Source organism: Protopterus annectens, chromosome 2.part0 (assembly GCF_019279795.1).
Source record: "Protopterus annectens isolate FY-2018-M chromosome 2.part0, PAN1.0, whole genome shotgun sequence".
In the NCBI taxonomy this organism is placed as follows: domain Eukaryota; kingdom Metazoa; phylum Chordata; order Ceratodontiformes; family Protopteridae; genus Protopterus; species Protopterus annectens.
Genome location: NC_056728.1, coordinates 1102324686 through 1102342419, shown reverse-complemented (window position 1 = coordinate 1102342419; position 17734 = coordinate 1102324686). Strand labels below are relative to the sequence as shown.

At 38.7% G+C, this 17734-nt stretch overlaps 1 protein-coding gene across 2 annotated transcripts in view; it reads right to left on the bottom strand.

Moving 5' to 3' along the window:
- The window catches only part of TBCK (TBC1 domain containing kinase), a 1512759-nt gene that overhangs the window by 764880 nt on the left and 730145 nt on the right, over positions 1-17734 (bottom strand). For both annotated transcript variants that reach the window (XM_044061297.1, XM_044061298.1), the window contains one exon: positions 13572-13634. In XM_044061297.1, the coding sequence (XP_043917232.1) occupies positions 13572-13634 (63 nt within the window). The remainder of the gene's footprint in view (positions 1-13571; positions 13635-17734) is intronic.

Sequence of the window (17734 nt, the reverse complement as noted above, 5' to 3'; positions counted from 1 at the left end):
AGAACTGAACGTTCACATATAAATACCAGGCATGTGCTATTCCCAGTGCCATTTTGAGAGTGCAGCCAGAGAGTGAGCATGTATGATTGCAGTAGCTAGTTTGTATATAAGTTACTTAAGTTAAAGTCAGTAAACTTCTACCATGATGTGTTTGTATGTAATAAAGCTGCTTGAACAGAACCCACAAAGACTCTTCTATTATGTCCATAGTACGAGAGTGACATGGTGTCAGAACTAGAATTGCAGAGAATAAGATTCAGAGCCACAAGATGCTGAGAGGTAAGTGAAGGTAAATTAGGAGAAACGAGCATGAAAAAGATCCAGAAACGAACCAAAGGTAATGAAAATACACACAAACTACTTATTTCATAAAAAGGATAGAACAGGGCATTACAAGGGTACAAAACACATTATTAAACAAGCGGGAGACACAAAAGGTTTATTAACTAAGGGAAATGTTTAAAGTAAAGGTGTTTGACAAAACAATTATCAGAAAAGGCAAAACGAGTATGTTAAAGGCAAAATGTGCATGTTCAGAGTAAAATGAGCACAAGAAAAGTACAATGGCCATGAAAAGATATTAAATGAGCAAAATGAATATAATAAAGGCAAAAAGGGCACATTAAGCATACATAAAGCAAGGTGACCGCATGTTTCTTGGCAAAGTGCTAGGTTATGGCATAACTACAGCTTCGTATTGTATCAAGGGCATAACTAAAGTTATTTGAATTATCTCAGAGTGTGTAAAAGTGCTTACAGTGTGTGTGTTTATCTGTGTGCAAAGTGCAACTATTTTGTGAAGTGCAGTCAAAGTGCAGCCATTTTGAAAAGTTTCTTGTGCTGGGTGTGTCTATTCGCAAAGTACCACCATTACAGAGTGTTTCTTGCACTGTAAAGAATTATCTAGCAAAGTATCGCCATTCTGGGGAAATTTCAGTGCGCTGTGTACAGTTTATTCACAAAGTGCCATTAGTTCGACATGTTACTGACTCTGAGCTTCTCTTGCCCAGTTCATTTGCATTGTGCAGTTATTTGATATGTTTCTTATACCAAGAGGTGACTTCTTGCAATACACTAATTTCAGCAGCATTACAATGCCTGAGAGAATTATTTCGCAAAGTTCAGTTACACAGAGGCTTATAGTGTTACTGGGCAAAGTTACAAGTACTGGCATAAACTCCTGGCATATGTGTTTGTGCTTATGTGCAGAACCCTTCACTGATAAGTGTTAATACGGCAGACGGATTTCAAAAGCCCTTACCACTTGTATTTGATCAGAATATTGCAGAGAATTGGAGAATACTTGAGCAAGAGTACAATATTTTATACAAGCAGCTTATTCAGATAAAGAAGCACGCACCAAGTAATTCATTTTGCTAAACGTAGCTGGGTCAGAGGCCATAGAAAGAGCACTCATATGTGTATGCACTGGCAGTATATGACAGAGAAGGTGAAAACCATCATATTATTGTACAGGCTGAGTCAAGGGAGGTCCCTCAGTGTTTGAAGCGCAAGTTCAGAGAGATGTGTAACCCCCAGACAAATATTACACTAGAGAGGCACTTATTTTACGTGAGAGATCAGAAACCAGGGGAAACTTTTGCAGCTTATTTATTTATTTATTTATTTATTTATTTATTTATTTGCAGTTGGTTTACCAGGATAGTCCATTGGGCCAATAAGAACCCGTTTTCAATGGAGTCCTGGGGAGAAAAGCTCCAAAACAAAGGTTACAAAAGAGATTACAGCAGTTTACAATTTCAATCATTTGTAAGTTAAAGACAAAGCTTTAAAACATTGGTAAACAAAAAAGATTACAGCAGTTTACAATTGTGGTAATTTGTGGGTTCAAGACAGAACAAAGATTAAGCATTTACAAAGGAATATTTTTTTTTTTTTTTTTGTAGAAACACTAAGATTTAAGCAGGTATAATAAAAATGTTAAGGTTACATTTTGTAGAAAAACAAAGCATTGCTGCAGTAAATATATAGTTTCTTGAGTGAAATAGTAGAATAAAAGAATTATAAGATGTCATTACAGTTGGCTTATTATTCGGTGTCTGGTAATATATGGTAAAGCTGCCCATAGGAAGTGAAGAATAGGCTAGGAGGGGTGGGAGCAGGAGCATTCCCATGAGGATGTTAGATGTGAGTGCAGTGATTTTTTAAAAGCAGGGAGGTTGGTGGTGATATGGATGGAGGGAGGAAGGGAGTTCCATAGGCGTGCCAGGGCAAAGAACAGGAGGTTTTGTCCTGGAGAGTGACGGGGTTTGTACAGTTCTATTAGGTTTTGGTTATTAGATCTTAGGAGTCTTTGTGGCAGGTGCATTTTAAAGGTAGAGCTGAGAGAGGGACAGAGGGAGGGCTGAAAAATTAGTTTATGAGCAAAAGTAAGCTGAGTATAGGAGAGATGGTTGGGAAGCTCTAGCAAGTTAAGTTTGTGGAGAGATACACAGTGATGGGTAGATGATTTGTGGCTAGTTGCAAATTTGGCAATTTTATTATAACAAGAGGACAGTTTTGTTTTGAGAGAGGATTGTAGGTTTGTTAGCAGAGGGGCACCATAAAGGAGGGAAGGGATGAGAAATGTAGTAGCAAGAGTGAGCTTAGTAGATGTAGTGAGGAATCGATTGTGTCGATAGAGCATGCCAAGCTTTTGGTGGGGTTTTTTTATGTTTAGTTGTAGGTGGTTATTGAATTTAAGCTGGTCGTCAATCTGGACTCCTAGTAGTTTGGTTTCAGATACCATTTCAAGAGGTGTGTTATTCTGGCTAGCGATGGAAAATAGTTTTCTATCAATGGTGTTGGTTTTTGAGGGGGTAAATACCATAAGTTTGGTTTTTGATGCATTGAGTGCTAGATGATTGTCCATCATCCACTGTTCTGTGGTAGAAAAGGCGTCTTGAGTCAGTTTTAAGAGAGCAGGGATGGATGTGGCTGAACAGATAATTGTGGAATCATCTGCATATTGAATAAGTTTAGCATGAGGTATTGAGTGGAAGAAATCATTTATAAATATATTGAAAAGGAGAGGACCCAAAATGGAACCTTGGGGGACACCAGTGGGTGTGTTAAGGAAAGAGGAGATGGCTTTTTTCCACTTGACAGCTTGTTGCCTGTTGGAGAGATAGCTGGTGAACCAATTGAGAGAGGAATGGGATAGGTTTAGGTTAGATAGTTTAGTTAGGAGAAGGTTATGAGAGATAGTATCAAAGGCCTTAGAGAGGTCAAGAAAGAGCGTAGATACAGTAGAGCCAGAATCTCTGGCTTTATTTACAGTTTCCAATATGGAAAGGAGGGCAGTCATGGTGCTGTGGCCGGGTCTGAATCCGTGTTGTGTGGGAGTTAGTAAGTTATTATCTAAGAGACAGGGAAGGAGTTGAAGATGAATACATTTCTCTAGAAGTTTTGATATAGGAGAGAGGATGGCAATGGGACGAAAGTTAGTAATATTGTTATTATTGCCTCCTTTGTGCAGGGGAATGATGAATGCCCTTTTCCAGAGTTTGGGTACAAGCCCTTCTTGGATAGAACGATTGATTAGGATGCTGATGGGGAAGGCAATGGCTTCGGCAGCTATGCTGAGGAAGGATGAGGGAATGTTATCGGGGGCATTGTTGCATGGTTTTAGTTTTTGCAGGAGTTTTCTTATGGTAGAATTAGGAATGGGTTTTAGGGAGAATGGTGGGAGTTGAGTGATTGGAGATGAAGGGGATGACAAGAGGCGGGCTGGAGAAGCAGCGCGTGACGCCTTATTAGAGAAGCATGAGGTTAGTTTGGTAATAGAGTCTATGAAAAAGAGTTGAATTGGGTAGCCAGATCTATATCTAGTGCATTTGGGTCTGGGGTTGGGTTTTCTGCTGTGCCAGGTTTTAGGAGGGTAGTGATGCCTTTCCAGATTTTTTGAGGATTGGTTTTGTGGTTGTTTTGGAGTAAGGAGAAGTAATTCTGTCGATCTGCTGTGATAAGTTTTTTTACGGAATTGCGGAGTGTTTTGAATTCATTAAGGGTGGTTGGAGTTTTGCATCTTTGGTACTGTGCCCAGGTTTTGTCTCTAAGTCGCATGACAGTTAGTGTGTTTTTTGTTAGCCAGGGGGCGGAGTTGTTTCGTATTCTTTTGGTTTTTATGGGGGCAAGAGTTTAAGCAGTAGTTTAAGGAAAGTTGTATTGAAGTGTGCAACAGCATTGTCTAAGGGTAGTGTTTTTAGGGGGTTCCAGTTTATTGATTTTAGGGAGTCTGAGAAGGTTATTGGGTTGAAGTTTTTAAGGTTCCAAGTGCTGATGTAATTATGAGTTACATGTAATGGAGATGGAAGTCGTCTAGTGAAAATGGGAAGGTGGTCACTGAGGGAGTCAGGAAGAGTTCCACTATCAGTGTAGTAGTGGGGGTGAGAGACTAATATCCAGTCTGGGGTACTGCCACTGGAGAAGTCTTTAGAGGGCCTGGTAGTGAGGTTGATTAGCTGAGAGTACTTATATAGGTTGATGTTTAGGGGGTGTGTAGGAGAATTAATGGAAGACCAATTGATATTTGTGTCTCCCATGAGAATGGTTTCATTACTGATATTGGTAGAAAGCCAGGATAGGATATCCTCAAGTACAGAGGTATTATCTCCAGGGGGGATGTAAAGTGAGGATATGCAAATTTGTTTGTGTTTATTTAATTGAAACAGAGCTAGAACTAATTCAGCATTGGAGAAGTGCGGAATGGGTTTGTTGTAGGGAGTAATGGAAAGGGTGGATGAGTAGAGTAGAGCTACCCCACCACCCTTCTTGTGGGCCCTGTCTTTTCTGACGATAGAGTAGTTTGGTGGCACTATTTCAATATCTTTTATGTGAGGTTTTAACCAGGTTTCAGAAATAGCTAAGATGTCAGGTTTGTTGTTGAGAAGCCAGGCATGGAGATTGGAGATTTTGTTAACTATGCTTTGGGCATTTAGAGAAGCAAATAGGATGGATTTAGATGTAGGGGAAGTAGTGTTTGGGCCTGGGTTAGGGTGTATATCTCCAGATAGTAGTATGGTTGTTAGGTGTTGGATTATGTTGATGAGATGTTTGGATTGCCTTGTTTGTATATTGTATATTTTCAGGTTTGAGTAGATATTGATGGTTAAAGAGGGGTTAGAGAGTTTATAAGTAGAGGATAGTTTGTAGTGAAAAAATAGATGGGTATAAATGGGATATAGTCCAGAGGAGATTGAGACAAATGAGTGTAAGTGAGTTGAAGGGAGTGAGCTGGTTGTGTGAAGTAATGGTGTGTGATTTGTGGTGTTGGGCTGGGAAAGGTAGTGGATATAAGTAAGGCTCAGAAGTAGTAATAGTTGGATTGAGAATGACAGAAGTTTTGTAAGCATATTGAGGCTTAGCTAAGGTAGAATATGTAGTGTTGGGAGAAGGGATTAGAAATATATATTGTGTTGTTAAATATGAAGGGAGGTGTGATGTGTGAGGAGGTGAATTATAGGGGTGTAGAAGATGGTGATGAAAGGGGAGAGGTATTATAGATAAAGAGGAAGTAGGAGTGGTAGGGAAAGGGGAGGGTGTAATATGTAGGGAGGAAGTAGGAGTGGTTAGGTGAGTATAAGTGTAGATGCACTGGGGGTGGGTGGAATTTGGGGGTAGGGTAGGGGAGTGGAGTGAGCCCGCAGGGCGAACGGAGCGGGTTGGAACAATCCAAGATAGAGGATCAGAGAAAAAAGTATCAGCAACAGGAGTCAATAAAGAAGGTAGGTGGGTAGGTATTGTATGCTATATGGGAACAAAGACGTGAGGTTAACAAGGTGAGAAAGAGAGAGTTTGAGATATAGCAAGGAGAGAGTGGATGTAAAAAAACAGAAAAAAAAAGGTAGGGAGTATGTATATTTGTTAAAAAGAAATGGAAAGTATAGCCAGCGTTGGGTGCAGAAGCCACTAAAGAACTAGTTTCTTTCTAGGTATGTAGTGATAGGGTGCTGCCACCTAGGTAGTAGAAAGTGATAATAAAGGATAAAGGTAAGAAGCGATATAAAGGCCTTAGGTGGAACTAAGTGGTTAAAAGGGTATAGTGTTAGGAGGGGGGGGCTGTAGTGAATGGTCCGTGGTAGGCTGCTTTAAGGAACACACTCTCAGTAGGGCATACAAGCAGAAAAATGGGTAATAATAGTAGCGAAGCAATGAGTATAGAGGTAATTTCTTTGGCTACATACATTCATACACAGTGTGATATAGGGAGTCCTTGCAGTATGTTGCTTAGTAGTAGGCCAGGGCTAGCAGGCAAACATTCAGGGAATTCTTCTGGGTAAAAACAGTTGTTCTTCCTTTTGAGTATATAGTAATATATATTATATATGCTTATATAACTGATCTGAGAAACAAAGCCAAAATGTGTCAGTTTGGTGACTTAAAAGATGAGTTAATAAAGGACAGACTCATGTGTGGTATTAATAGTGCTGCTGTGAGAAAGATTTTGCTTCGTGACAGTGATTTAACATCGAGTAAAGCCACAGAGGTTTGTCAGATCCATGAAGTGAGAGAAAAATACACAAGTATGCTTGCAAGTGACAAGAGCACGGTTTCAGCAGGCTCCAGAGCAAATGTAGATAGCATGCAACACATGGCAAACAGAAGTAGGCCTAAGCACATGGCAGCCACAGCCATTGCTGGCTCACCAGGGAAACCACATAGTTTTCCAGCAAGTTCTAAGAACAGTTCAGTTAAAGGAGCATATTCCTCAGTGCAGTACAAGCATGAATCAGGAAAACCCTAGTCTACCTTTATCTACCTTTATTGTTAATTATTGCAATTGTGGTGCAAATCATGAGTCTAAAAGAGAGAAATGCTTGGTGTGTGGTCAGCAATGTCACAAGTGTAAAAAATGGAACCATTTTCAAAACATTTGCAAATCAAGTAAACCTCACACAGTTGTAAAGTAAGGTCACACAAAAAAGCAGGTTGATCAAGTGGAGATGTAGCAGTCAACTTTCTATGTAGATGGTGTATCAGTAATTGGTGAAAGAGTTGATGCAGTGAAATTATTGGCAAAAAGCAAAGTGTTTTGTACAGTCCAGATCAATGGTAAATTCACAGAGCTTAAAGTAGAAAGTGGTTCAAAGTGTAATGTTATATCAGCAGACACATTTACTAAAGTGAGAACTAATGAGCAACTCAATATGGCCAGTAGTGCAAAACATATTTCTTATGGAGGTGAAGAAATTCAAACCAAAGGCTCAGTGATGCTTTCATGTTATTTGGCCAAGAAATGCTACAACTTGCTATTCTATGTAGTTCGATGACCAGTTCAGTTATTATTGGGTCTCAAAGACAGTTTGAGAATGACTCTCCTTTCTTTTACCAAAGAAGTTCATCACATAAGTCCATATCCTTTTTCTGATGCCATTTTCTCAGAGTATGCTGATGTTTTCAATGACAAGTTGGGCAAACTTCCAGTTGTGTCTTCCATGAAGTTAGACCCAGAGGTCACTCCAGTAGTCAGACCAGCAAGAAGAGCTCCAGTATCTATGCAGGATACAGTTAGGGCTCAGCTGGATAAAAGGATACAGCCAAGTGTGATTTGTCCAGTTACAGAACCAACTGAATGGGTGCTGTCCAAGGTAGCAAGTTATGAAAATCTGTATAAAGCAGACAAATCTAGAAATTAAGAAAGAGCACAAATGGAAATATTTTTGGTAGACTTGTGTATGCCACGGTTAGAGGTAGATGAGGTCAACAATTAACATTTAAAATAGAAGGAGATGAGCTAAAAATGGTGATGTAAAATCAATCTGCAAGAAAGTTGGCAGGAATAGATGGCATTCCTTTGGAAGTATGGAAGCTAGGAAGGAAGAAAGTGATAAAGATCTGGAAGATTTTAATTGTATTTTAAAAGGAGGGGAAGCACCAACATCCTGGAAAATGTTATGGTGGCTGTAATACCTAAAGACTGCATAGAATAGAATAGAATGGGAAAGGTGTGCCAAAATGGACAGATATGGATCAATGTGGTTTTGTGGAGGGAAGGCAAATATTCAACAACATTAATAAAACAATGATAATCCAGAGAGAAGCAGAATTCATGAAAATACTACTGGTGGTTCTTGCTGCAGGGAAAGAGTTTGACAGAGTAAGCTGGGATTTTATGAGTAGGGCAATGGCAGCATTTGCATTACCTGATACAATAACATTAATTAGTAGGATATATGAGGGATCAGAGGCAAAAATTAAAGTGGGAGGGTTTCTCTCTGATAAGTTGTGTTTGAACAGAGGAAGCATGCACAGATGCCCTCTTTCCCCTTTGTTATTTATATTATATTTAGAGCCATTGGCAAAGAAAATAAGGGACTCAGAAATTCAAGGATATAACTGGTATGGTAATCAAGAAAAGATGGCTTTATTTTCAGCTGACATTATGTTGCACTTAATAAATCCAGAAAAGGACATCTCAGTGTTGTGGAATATTCTGAGACAGTTTAAGTTTTTTGGGGGGATATAAAATTAATGTAGACAAAACAAAGGTTACAGCTATAAACTATGGACCCACACATGACTTGGTTCAGCAATATCTACATTTATGGGGACACTTTAAAATGAAGTACTTACAAATAAGGACTAAAAAGGATTCTGTTACGGCAGCTAGAGATATGTGGGAAGAGACTAAACACAAGATAATACAAAAAATGAGAAATTGGAAAATCATGTTTATGGATATTCAAGAACAAGATACAAGCAGTAAAATATTTTAGTCCCTTTAGTTTTATATGCAGGTCATGCATATTTTATCAACCAAAAGGGAAGTTGTGGACAGTAATTTAATAAAGAGTTGAAGGATTTTATCTGGGAGGAGAAGATGGCAAGGGTCAAGAGGGATAAGATGATCCTTCCAATAGAACAAGGTGGTTTAGGATTACCTGGTTTGAAGAGATATTTTAGAGCTCCACAGACACTTATATATAACACGTGTAGAACATTACAATTCAAAGTGGAAAGGGATAATAATTAAGTGTGGGTTGGGGGGTTCAAGAAATAAGGAGAGAATGGCATTTTGGATGCAGATCCTTAAGAAGAATAACAGCCATACAGAATATGGGGCCCATTCCCGTCATGGTATTAGAAAGCCAAAAGATTTGGAGAAATTAAAAAAATATTATATTTACAAAATAGTGAAAAGTATTCTAGGAACTAAGCCAAATGAAAAAAAGGAGATTCTGCTGGAATTTACTGGAGAAAACTGGCAAAGGAATTACGGTATTGAGAACAAATGCCTAGAGAGGGAAAGGTAATAGAATTGGAACAGGCAAGAAGACGTTTGGACTGCAGGCCGGAGACTGCATTTCTTGTCAGGGACTGATACCCGAGTATAGGCAAAAAGAAAGGGATAGCAGAATCCTAATGAAAAGGGATAATTAGTAGGGCATATAAAATATTGCATGATAACTATATCAACCAATCAGAGGAGATTATTAAAGATTGGGAAGACAGACTGAGTAAGCAAAGGAAACAATGGGAGGACATATGTATGACTCCCAAATATGCAACAAAGTCCAGAAGATTCAGGCTATTTGTTTGGAAGTGTTTACAAAGGTATTTGTATACCTAAAGCAAACTCCAAATAGTTTCCTCGGGAAGATGCCAAATGTTAGAGGCATACCTCCCAACCATACCGAATTACTCAGTTTTTACTGGGTTTTGGGGTACAAATGAACGGGTGTCAAGATTCCTGAGTGGCACCCCTTCATTTCCGATTTTTTTCCTTTTGTTTTTCATTTTCCGTGCTGTCGGTGATGATGTCAGCACCATCAGGGCACATCCTACAGACATAATTTCCAGCTGGCCGCAAATGCGAGTGGAAACAGGAACAGCTAAGAGCCTAAAGTCCCTAGCCACCACCACTTGTGAGCTTTGCCTATGTTATTTGTGTTAAGGGTTGAGAGCTATCGTGAGAACTGAATTTGTGTTCCCCCAGGTATTTTCTGCTACCAGTTGAGAGCTATAGTGAGAACTGAATTTGTATTCTCCCAGGTTTTCTGCTAAGAGTTGAGAGCTACAATGAGAATTGAATTTGCATTCCCCAGGTTTTTTGTGCTAAGAGTTGAGAGCTATAGCGAGAAATAAATTTGTATTAACCCAGGTTTTCTGCTAAGAGTTGAGAGCTATAATGAGAACTGAATTTGTATTCCTCAGGTTTTTTGTGCTAAGAATTGAGAGCTATAGCGAGAACTAAATTTGTATTAACCCATTATTGGCTTTGTTTGTCCAGGTTTTTTGTGCTAAGAGGTTGAGAGCTGTGGTGAGAAATGAGTTCACTAAATGATAGCCAGTAAGTTTCAGTCTTCCTATTTTTCAGGAAGCTGCTGATTTAGCATAGTGGTATGTTGCTCTGACTGTAGTGCATAGGGTCCTGGGTTCAAGACTTACTAGTGAAATGCATGGTGGTAACACAACATTTTATTCTAGCAACTTTACAAAATTATACAAGCAATGTTTAGAATGTGCCCTGGTTTTTGACCCTTTGCCCCCCCCCCAAAAAAAAAAAAATGAAATTGAAAATGAGTGAGAAGCTGTGCAAGATGCCTATGGCTTACACTGCTATCATTCTACTTATAGTGTGGGTGTGGAGGTAGACTTTTATGATGGAAATGTTCTGAAATGGGCAGTTTTGGCATTATTGGTTCATGCATTTTGTTTCATTGCCTAAGTACAGTCTACTGGAAAAATGTTTAAACAATAAATTTAAAATGCACTCTGTCTAATACGTGTGCTGTATTATACAAGGAATATAATTTAATAAACTCAGGAAGGTGCATTTTTTGTGTGCAAGGACCAATGATTTGAAAAACAGCCCAAAGGTAATCTTTATCCACCATTGGCCAGATGCATTTTCTTTGAATGTGGTGTGGGTTTCAATGCTGTTTCAATTAATGTAATTTTCAAGGGCAGACAAGTTTTAATGCCAAGTCTATTTTCACTGTGAGACAGTATTGCTTTTACCAGATGTCTGTTAGTGTTTGTGCACTGTTGTGCTGTAAAAATAAAATCCAAATAATCATTGTAGAAGTAAAGCAGTATGCACACATTACTGTTTATGGTAAATGGGGCGAAATAGCCAGGTAATGGGACATCGGAGTGGCTGCAGGGGGACTCTGGTACCATATTTTGGTTGCCTGTTCTTCAGTTTGCGTTTGAAAGTTGGTATCCCACAATTCCAATGCAGTGGGTGAGGTCACATAATTATGTATGCAAATCAGATGTTAATCAGCATACAGATTTGTACCTATTTTTCATGGGTCTTGTCCAGATTTTTGATGTTTCTGGGTTGAGAGGTATGGTTAGAGGTGTAAGGGGGAAGAAAGAGATAACTGGGAGCAATTGTTTTGGGAGTACAATGAACTGGAAAACTTAAAAAAATTCCCTACAGAGTACAATGAACTGGAAAACTTTAAAAATTCCCTATAGAGTACTGTTAGAAATACTGGGTAAGCAAATGGGTGTAATTAAGGAAATTATTTTTTTGAGTTGGGATACAGAATCTGAAATGCCTAGACACAATAAAGCCTTGTTAAGTTTAACTTTGGTGGCTGGCAAAATAAAAAAATAGAAATAAAAGTCTAAATCAACTGTATTTGAAGTACTGAATACTGTAAGAGAGATAAAAGAACTGGAAGTGAGAGTTTTAGAAAGGGGTAGGAGCAAATTACATAGAAGAAATGGAAATTGTGGGAACAATAATGTTTTGGCGAGGGAAGACAGGAATTAAGCAATTTATGTAATGCTGGATTGATGACAGTTACACTGGGAACGTCAGTATGTTTTTTTATTTTATATAAATGTATGTTTGCCTATGTCTTAAGTGATAATTCAATAAAGGTGTTTAAAAACATGAATGGCTGAAAAGAAACAGGCTGAAAAGTGCTCCTAGTCAAAACAGAGAAAGCTGACATTTAACATTTTGTGAAATACCTACAAATGCAGTGACCCAGTAAAAATATATTTGCAATATGACTCAAAAATGTATACATAGTAGGCAACTGTCACAGATGAAGGGGGTGCTGCTAAGCTTTCTGTTTTTACCCGTGCATCTATGGCAGAAGGTGAAGCTACGCTTTTCACATCCCTATATGCAACTGCTGCAGAGGCAGGGCTACATTTTTTTTTACATCTCCCAACATAATTACTTCACCAGAGAATGCTACTATTTCAGGATGAAAAAAAATTGTTGAATAAAAAAGTTAAAAAGCAGTAAGAGATTATTTTTTTAACTTCACATCTGGCTAACTGCCTTCTATAACAAGGGTTTTGGAAACCTGCATTTGTTACCACATTAAAATGAAAATGGTTGTTTTACTTACATTACTTGTTACACTTACTCAATGACTATTCTAGGGTAATTTTGCAAATAATTAGGTAGTAAGTAAGTAATGTACTCTGGGCTCATAAAGTAACTTATATAATACTATGATATACTGACAGCTTAACAAACCATTCCAAAATCAGATTATGCAATGCATGCCTACTACACAGCTTATGTATCTGTACATACATACATATATATATATATATATATATATATATATATATATATATATATATGTTGAAAAAGAGAGAGATGTGTGTTTGCGTGTGAGTGTGTGTGTGTGTGTGTGCGTGTGTGTGTGTATATTTAAAGGGAATACAAACAACTTATTTTAATACTGAGTAAAGCAGCTCACTTCTTGGATTTGAATATTTCTTTTTTTATTTATGTGTCCTTTATTGACTGGGTTAGTCCCACTATGCTAATAGCCTCTTTGTAGGGGAAGACCTGAGGTGACATTTACACTACTACGGGAAATTTGTCCGGGGCATCAGTGGATTTCCCCTACTCTTTTCAACAGGTGTCATGAGATCTTTTACATCCACCTGTGCTACCACCAACTCAGGCAGATGGACTTTATTTTAATGTTTCATCTAATGGACAAATTTGAAAATACTGAGGAGATTTTCTCCTTATGACCTATAACAAGACTTCTGAAGAGTTCTCTTCTCATATTACAGGAAAAATCACAAGGACCACTAGAAATATTTATACCAACAACAGCCAGTATATTAAACAAAATGCTTCTCATCAACTATTGCAAAAAACCTTTTGCATCTAAATTCCAGAAGACAATACATACAGTAAGTGATCTCAGCAGATACTCAGACTCTGTTTGGATATTGCATACTTTTCTCTTCCATGCCAGAAGAAACAATGGAGAACATTGGATCCCCTTGGTTAGCTTCAACTGGCTGCAGCAGTTTTCAGTTTGGCATCATATATCTGAGGACAGTAATTAGCCATCATTCTCCATAAGGATTACAGCCAGCGGCTCCTGCAGGAGAGCTATTGAGGGCTTCAGTATAGAAGCCTGGATAGGCCATCACCCATGCAACTGGCATCCCATTTTAACGATTCATATAAAATGAGTGAAAATGCTTACATTTAATTTAAAGAAAGAAAAAAAAAAGAGTGTAACAATATGGTATTCTTTGTTGTGAATGACAACCTGGTTAACATCCTGCTGAATGCATCAGACACAGTACATGGATGAATGGATGACAAGGACAAGAAAAGAACATACCTGTCTATCCGTTGGAATCTGGGTGTCTTTATCAATGGCATCATACTTAGCTTGGATATCTCCCTTGAGGAAAGACAAAAATATACAGATGTTACACAAGTAAACCTGATGTGTAAAACTGTATGCCACATTTCACATACCATTACAAAAATTAGGTGTCATGAAGAGCACATAGTATATCTTCAAAATTCAATCTCAAATAAACTCCAATAAATAATGAGGCAACCAAACTGATCTTCAGGAGGCCACTTTGCAGTGGGTCACTGCTGGGATTTTCTCAATTAAGATCCCAATCTCAAAGAAACATTCTTGCTTTCTCCAGCTCCCACACTCAAGGGCATACCCTTCCACTAGTTAGTGTTACAATATCCTGCGTCAGGCTAAGAGGAGCCTGTACAAAACCCATCCGGAGCTCAGTTTTCTCACCCACCCAATACACACACACTGAGCATGAATCCTTACAAAACAAAAAAATAACTACACACTATGAACTTGATTAACTTGCAGGAAAATCCATCTACTAAAGCTGAACTTCTGTTCAGCTTTGGTCATCCAAACACAAAGAAACCATAACAGAGTAAAAAAAATACTGAGAGCAGGTGGCCTTCTCACAGATCAGCTGATGTTTGCTGCAGATGACTCTTATAACTGACCTAGACAGCATCTGTAGTGAGGTGCACCTAAAAAAATCTCAAGCAGTAATCCAGAAACCTTTCAGTAACTGGTAGGTATCCTCAAAATGCAGGGGCTTAGAAAGTCAAGTTTTGAAGCAAGACAGTATCAAGGGAAACTAAATTCAAGAGTCTACAGAATAATGCTAGGGAAATCTGTGAAATGATGCTAAGGAAGCGTTATGCAAATGTCTGTAATGGCATCTTATTGAAGCATGTACTAGTAAGTCACATTTACACTGGACATGTTTTTGATGGCAGATTCCAATTGGTAGTTTATAGCTTGCTGCTGTTAATACAATACAGACAGAAATCAATGTCAAGCTGCTGTACATAGATACAGCCAGACCACTGTTTAGTCACAGTGTTGGAGACAAATAATGTATCCACCTTCCTAAACTCATGCAGAACGTTAATGGCACTATCAGTTAGGGATGCACATAAAAGATATGGAGTGCACTCTCTCCCTCAGGTTCCAACCCTGGAAAAAAATATGGACATACTAATTAAAGGACAACATTAAGACCACTTTCAAAAGGAAACCCTTCTTTTTTTCTTAAGGACTGTCTTGTAACTATAAAATACCAAGCAGATTTCCCCTAAAGATAATGGCTTAGAACTCAAACCCCCTAAAGGTGGAGGTAATGGCTATAAAGAGAAGTGTTTTACACAAATAAGCATTGGAAGAAAGACTGCTGCATGGATCTCACCAAAGTTCACACATTCATTCAAAAACATGAATCAGCTTTAAATAAGTATGAATAACCACTGCCTTGAGGATTTGTAGAGATGTTAGGGAGAAATGTAATAAAAAGACAAAGTAAACACAGGCTTGTTACAGAGCGGTGGACTATCTTACTGCGGAACTCTCTGAGCGTCTGAAAGGAATTAAATAACCTAGCTTGCAGGGGAAAACAAGAACTCAAGCTTACTTTAACTAATGTTGGAGAGGAAGTGACTGAAACCAAAAGGTGTTGCCAAGCATTTCACTGGACTATTTTGTCAGCAGACTAACTTCTCTCCACCTGTGAAAGGCTGGGACAGCAACAGAACAACAGAAATCATTGTTTTGCATTCTACAACCTTTCAGTTCAACTGGATGTTAATCTTTCAGGTAAGTAAATGTCCTTGTGAAGTAACACATTATGGCCACAGTGGATCAAATGGCATTTGCCATAAATTCAGGGCATGTGAAACTTTCACTGCAGTTCCACTGGAACACATAATAAACAACTGTAATATTCAGGTATTTTCCAGACTTGTGTAAATCTTCCAACATTATTTTTCAGCCAAAGAAAGGGCCTTACAATTGTGTTAAGTCTTTGCTGCCCAACTCTATGCACTCACTTCTGTCCATTATAGATTTTCTGCTACTTGGTGTTCTTCCTGAATCTCTCTCTCTCACTCTCCATTGTTTCACCTTATCTATCACTAATATTTGTGACCATTTCTAACTTGCCTTGGTGTCTAATTCCATCTCCATGCCATTGGCTGATGACTAATATCTTGTTTTCTTTCTCCTGCTGGAATAATCTTGTCTTTCCACTTTCACCAGTATGTTTTTTCCCACTGGGACCAAATGACTTTCTTAGTTTCTTTGGGACCATGCTAATTACAGGTCCTTGTTTGCGCTCAATAACAACCCTATAACATCTGGTTTATCTGTTCTTCTACACTATGCTTCCCATTTCATCTCCTTCCAAGTGGGCCTATAATCTATATCTACCATTCTTAGTATGTTTGCTGTCATACAAGCTTGCAGTTCTCTCTGTTGGTCTGCCCCGCATTTCTTTAGTTTGTTTCACAAAAATATCCCATGCCACCCTTAGTTTCTTACCATCCCATATAAAGTCACTTAACTGTTGCATGACCTCTTTAAGAATCACTGCCAAGGGTAAATGCCAGTATGCATGGCCTGAATATGTAAGCAGGGGTAAGATTTTACCTACTTGCACTCTCTGATCTGAATCCAACTTAAATGCTTTCATCTGGTCAGTTGTGATTTCACTCTTTCATATAGTTTTGATAGGTTATGTCCACTGAACTTCCTACTGTCTTTTTCAGCCATATCCCCAAATACCCAATTTCTTCTTTCCACAACCCCTCCTTTTTCTCTTCTTTTATTCCTATCTGAATATCTATTGCCTATATATTTTCTCTTTTCACCTAATAACCTGTTCTTCTGTCAAATTCCTCTAATAATTTTCATAATATCCTCACGTTCCCTTTCGGATCTGTCATTGTTAAAAGGACATCACGAACATCAGCAAGGATCGGGAAATTTACCCTTTTCTTCATTGTAGTGAGATCTCGGAGTCGATATACAGAATTTGCAGGGGGGCTTGCCCCCCCCTCCCGCATAAATGTTAAAAAGTAGATTTTTGTGGGGGGGGTTTTTTGATGTTTGAGTTTTCAGAAACTTGATCATATTGTCTCGTCTGTATGAATTTCAAGTTTCTGAAAACCAATCATCTGACATAGATCCATATATACACACACACACACACACACACACACACACACACACACACACACACACACACACACACACACATCTATCCATGCATTCACAACCCCTTTTTCCCATGTTTGCCCATGGAGTTGGGGTGTCACCAACAGTTACAGCCATCTAGAGCTAAGGTTCAGCCCTGCTGTTGCTGTTCTTCCACACCACACACTCACAACCACACTTACATCTATAGGCTTCATGTCTTGGAATGTGGGTGGAAGCAGGAGCTCTCAGTGGAAACCCACATGAACATGGGAAGGACATACAGACTCTGCACAGGAGGCACCCCAGTCTGAGATGACAATGCTATCGGCTGCACCACTGTGTTACCCACTGAGTGACAAAAAAAAAAAGTACATCTGATTGAAAACCAACTAATCGCACATAAAAAGCTGTAAAGTGTGAGGCTGCAATTCAGTGGGAATCAGGGAATATACCTTTTACCCACAACAGTGTAACCTCTGCATCGGTATATATAATTAGCATGAGAAAGAAGCATAACTAGGTCAGCCAGCACCTTGTGCCATTACCACAAATTAGTACTGCCCCACCACCTCAGCTCTTCAAGAGCAAAAAAAAAAAAAAAAAATTTGCCAATTGGCTGGCTTCCTGCAGACAGCACCCAATCTGCACCTCCTCCCCCGAAGCTCTTCAAGTGAAAATAAAAAAAAAAAAAAACAGCCACTCCTTCTACTGGTATACCAACCAGGTGGACAGATGCGCAGCATACACCCCTCCCTCCTGCCAAGGCAATCAGGTCCCATTTCTGCACGCTGGCCCTACACTTCCTTCCTCTCTGTATTATGTTTAAAAAAAAAACTTTATTACCCTACTACACACAGATTTTAGTTCAAAAATAAATAAAAAAGAAACATCATCTCTTTTTTTAGAATGTAGCAAGCAGTTGCTACACTTTATATACTGCATGGAGTGCCATAGCTCTCAGGTTTTACTTAAAAAAGTTGCTACAGTTTAGACCACAC